The 3,514-nt window shown below is 49.9% G+C and overlaps 1 protein-coding gene across 1 annotated transcript in view; it reads left to right on the top strand.

The window, feature by feature from the left end:
* The window catches only part of LOC116077184, a 3,337-nt gene extending 2,579 nt beyond the window's left edge, over positions 1 to 758 (top strand). Inside the window, 1 exon segment of the mRNA XM_031351545.1 lies at positions 3 to 758. Within this exon segment, the coding sequence (XP_031207405.1) occupies positions 3 to 758 (756 nt within the window).
* The last annotated feature ends 2,756 nt before the right edge of the window (positions 759 to 3,514 follow it).

Here is a 3,514-nt window from a genome sequence, read left to right as displayed (position 1 = left end):
AGTTACATCCTACTAGTCAACCTCTGTTTGCTTTCGAATGGAGAGATCCAGATTCAGGACTGGCAGGAGAGCTGACCTGGACCCAGCTGCCTCAGAGATTTAAAAACTCCCCTACTCTGTTTGATGAGGCCCTCCATCGAGATCTGGCCACCTTTCGGGCCAAGAACCCACAAGTGATGCTGCTGCTTCAGTATGTGGATGACCTGATCTTGGCGGTGGACACCAAACAAGAATGTACCGAGGGGACTGAGGGCCTACTAACAGAACTAGGTAAGCTGGAATATCGGGCCTCAGCTAAAAAAGCCCAGTTATGCCGTACCGAGGTCACCTACCTAGGCTACCTGTTTAAAGATGGAAAAAGATGGCTGACGGAGTCTCGGAAAAAGACAGTAACCCAGATCCCAACACCAACCACACCCCGGCAGGTGAGAGAGTTTCTGGGGACAGCTGGTTTTTGTAGATTGTGGATACCTGGATTTGCTACCCTGGCTGTTCCCTTATACTCCCTGACAAAAGAGAAGGGGGAGTTCATATGGACTCCGGAGCACCATAAGGTGTTTGAAAACATCAAGAGGGCCTTCCTGTCGGCACCGGCTTTGGCCCTACCTGATCTAACCAAACCTTTCACCCTATATGTAGATGAAAGGGCAGGAACAGCAAGGGGGGTCCTCACCCAGACTCTGGGGCCATGGAAAAGGCCTGTAGCATACTTATCAAAAAAACTGGACCCCGTTGCCAGCGTTGGCCCTCCTGCCTAAAAGCCATTGCAGTCGTAGCTCTGCTTGTGAAAGATGCTAATAAGCTTACCTTGGGGCAAGAGACCACAATTGTGGCCCCACACGCCCTTGAAAGTATTATCAGGCAGCCACCAGATCGATGGATGACTAATGCCCGCATGACTCACTACCAGAGTCTCCTGTTGACTGAATGAATAGTTTTCGCTCCTCCCCACCCCCGCTGTCCTCAACCCCGCTACCCTACTACCAGAGATGGATGATTCCACCCCAGCACACTGCTGCTTGGAAATTCTGGCCGAAGAAACTGGCATCCAAGAAGATCTGAAAGATCAGCCTTGGCCAGGGGTTCTGAACTGGTTCACAGATGGCAGCAGTTTCGTAGTCAAAGGTAAGCAAAGGGCAGGGGCAGCGGTGGTGGATGGGAAGCGAGTGATCTGGTCCAGCAGCCTGCCAGAGGGAGCGTCGGCCCAAAGAGCTGAGCTCATAGCTCTGATTCAGGCATTGAGAATGGCAGAGGGGAAGTCCATCAACATCTACACTGACAGCAGGTATGCTTTTGCCACTGCACACGTTCATGGTGCAATTTACAGACAAAGGGGACTCTTGACCTCAGCAGGAAAAGAGATTAAAAACAAGGAAGAGATTTTGAGCCTCCTAGAGGCTTTGCATTTGCCAAAAAAGGTCGACATTGTACATTGCCCTGGGCATCAGAGAGGCAAAGATTCTGTTACATTGGGAAATCAAATGGCTGACCAAATTGCAGAGCAGGCCGCCCAGGGAGCAACAGTACTGGCTATACAAAACTCTAAAGATTATTATGCCGTAAGAGACATGAGTTTTAGATATACAGCAGAAGATTATCAGAAGATGGACTCTTTAGGTATTGTAAAAGGATACACCCCATATGGGGTCACTGAGACACAAGACGGACAGCTGATCCTTCCCCAGGAAGAAGGGCGAAAATATGTGGCTAACCTCCACTCTCTAACTCATTTGGGAAACAAGAAGTTAAAAGAAGTAATAAGGTCATCCGACTATTATGTCATGGGCCTCGCTGACCTGGCCCAAGAGGTGGTGGAGGACTGTAAAGCCTGTGCATTGACTAATGCGGGACATCCCATAACGGCACCAGGTAAAAGATTGAGAGAAGACCGGCCAGAGTCTACTGGGAAGTGGACTTCACTGAGGTCAAACCTGCAAAATATGGTAACAAATACTTGTTAGTTTTTATAGACACCTTTTCAGGATGGGTAGAGGCTTTTTTCCCACCAGAACTGAGACTGCAAATGTGGTGGCTAAGAAGATCCTTGAAGAGATCTTTCCGAGATTTGGAATTCCCAAGGTAATCGGGTCTGACAACAGACATGCCTTCATTGCCCAGGTAAGTCAGGGACTGGCCACTCAACTGGGGATAAATTGGAAATTACATTGTGCTTATAGACCCCAGAGCTCAGGACAGGTAGAGAGGGCAAATAGAACCTTAAAAGAGACCTTGACTAAATTGGCCTTAGAGACTGGCAGGAAAGACTGGACAGCCCTCCTTCCCTTTGCTCTGTTCCATATCCGGAACACCCCAGGACGATTCAGGCTTACCCCCTATGAGATCATGTGTGTGGGGCCACCCCCACTCACAGAGGTGGGTGGAGTATATGATCCTGATGCTGTTCTTTCTAAACCCCTGTTCGCCCGCTTAAAAGCCCTTGAGTTGGTGAGACGCGAGGCTTGGGAGCAACTGAAAGAGGCCTACCGAACGGAGAGCCCAGCTGTACCACACCAATTCCAGGTGGGCGACGTGGTTCTGGTCCAGAGACATCTAGCGGGCACCCTCGAACCTTGTTGGAAAGGACCCTACCTAGTGCTCCTGACTACCCCCACCACTGTCAAGGTTGAAGGCATAGCAGCTTGGATTCACACGACTCACGTCAAGAAAGCACCCAGGGGCCTCCAGGACACCCGTGACACCCAAGATGGATGGATCATGGAAAAGACTGATAATCCTTTCAAGCTGCGTCTACGCCGCAGGCGCAATTCTGAGTGAGCGTACCAATCCACATGCCCTCCAACAACTCACTTGGCAAATTATAAGCTTGGGTACTGACACTCTTATAAACAGCACACAACAAATTGCTCCTCTAGGGACATGGTGGCCAAACCTACATTTCTGCCTTTGACAGGTCATTCCAGCAGCCAGGAGGGTTCCCCAAAACTTAGTGCGCAGTTATGGGTTCTATAGCTGCCCTGGTGCTGATAGGGGCTCGTATTGTGGGGGTCCCCAGGATTACTTTTGTAGAAGTTGGGGTTGCGTTACCTCCAATGATGGAGATTAGCAGTGGGCAACGTCATCCACTCAATATAGACTGAGTTTCTCTTTCGTCAATGCTGGGCCGGGGAAGTATGCACAAATGGAACTATATAAAGACAAGCCATGCTCCCCAGCCGGTCTAGATTACATAAGAGCAGAATTTACTGAAAAAGGAAAGACAACTGAGTTTACTAGGTGGCATAATAGTCTGACTTGGGGACTGGTCTTTTATAATCATGGAGGAGGAGCAGGTTCCAACATCCTCGTCCGCCTAAAAGTTGAAAGTCCATCTCCTCAGCCAAGGGCCCCAAACCGAGTGCTGCCTGAACAGAGACTCCCTGCCCTTGTACCTGCCCCTGCCCTTGCCCCAACAGTACCTCCAAAGCCACCCACTAGGGCACCTCCCTAATCACCTCCTACTTCTACTTCTCCCCCCTCCTCAAATACTGGGCAGAGACTATTCAATCTGATACAA

The sequence above is a fragment of the Mastomys coucha genome, unplaced genomic scaffold, assembly GCF_008632895.1.
Source record: "Mastomys coucha isolate ucsf_1 unplaced genomic scaffold, UCSF_Mcou_1 pScaffold5, whole genome shotgun sequence".
In the NCBI taxonomy this organism is placed as follows: Eukaryota; Metazoa; Chordata; class Mammalia; order Rodentia; family Muridae; genus Mastomys; species Mastomys coucha.
The sequence above is the reverse complement of the archived record's forward strand: the minus strand, read 5'-3'. Positions and strand labels throughout refer to the sequence as shown.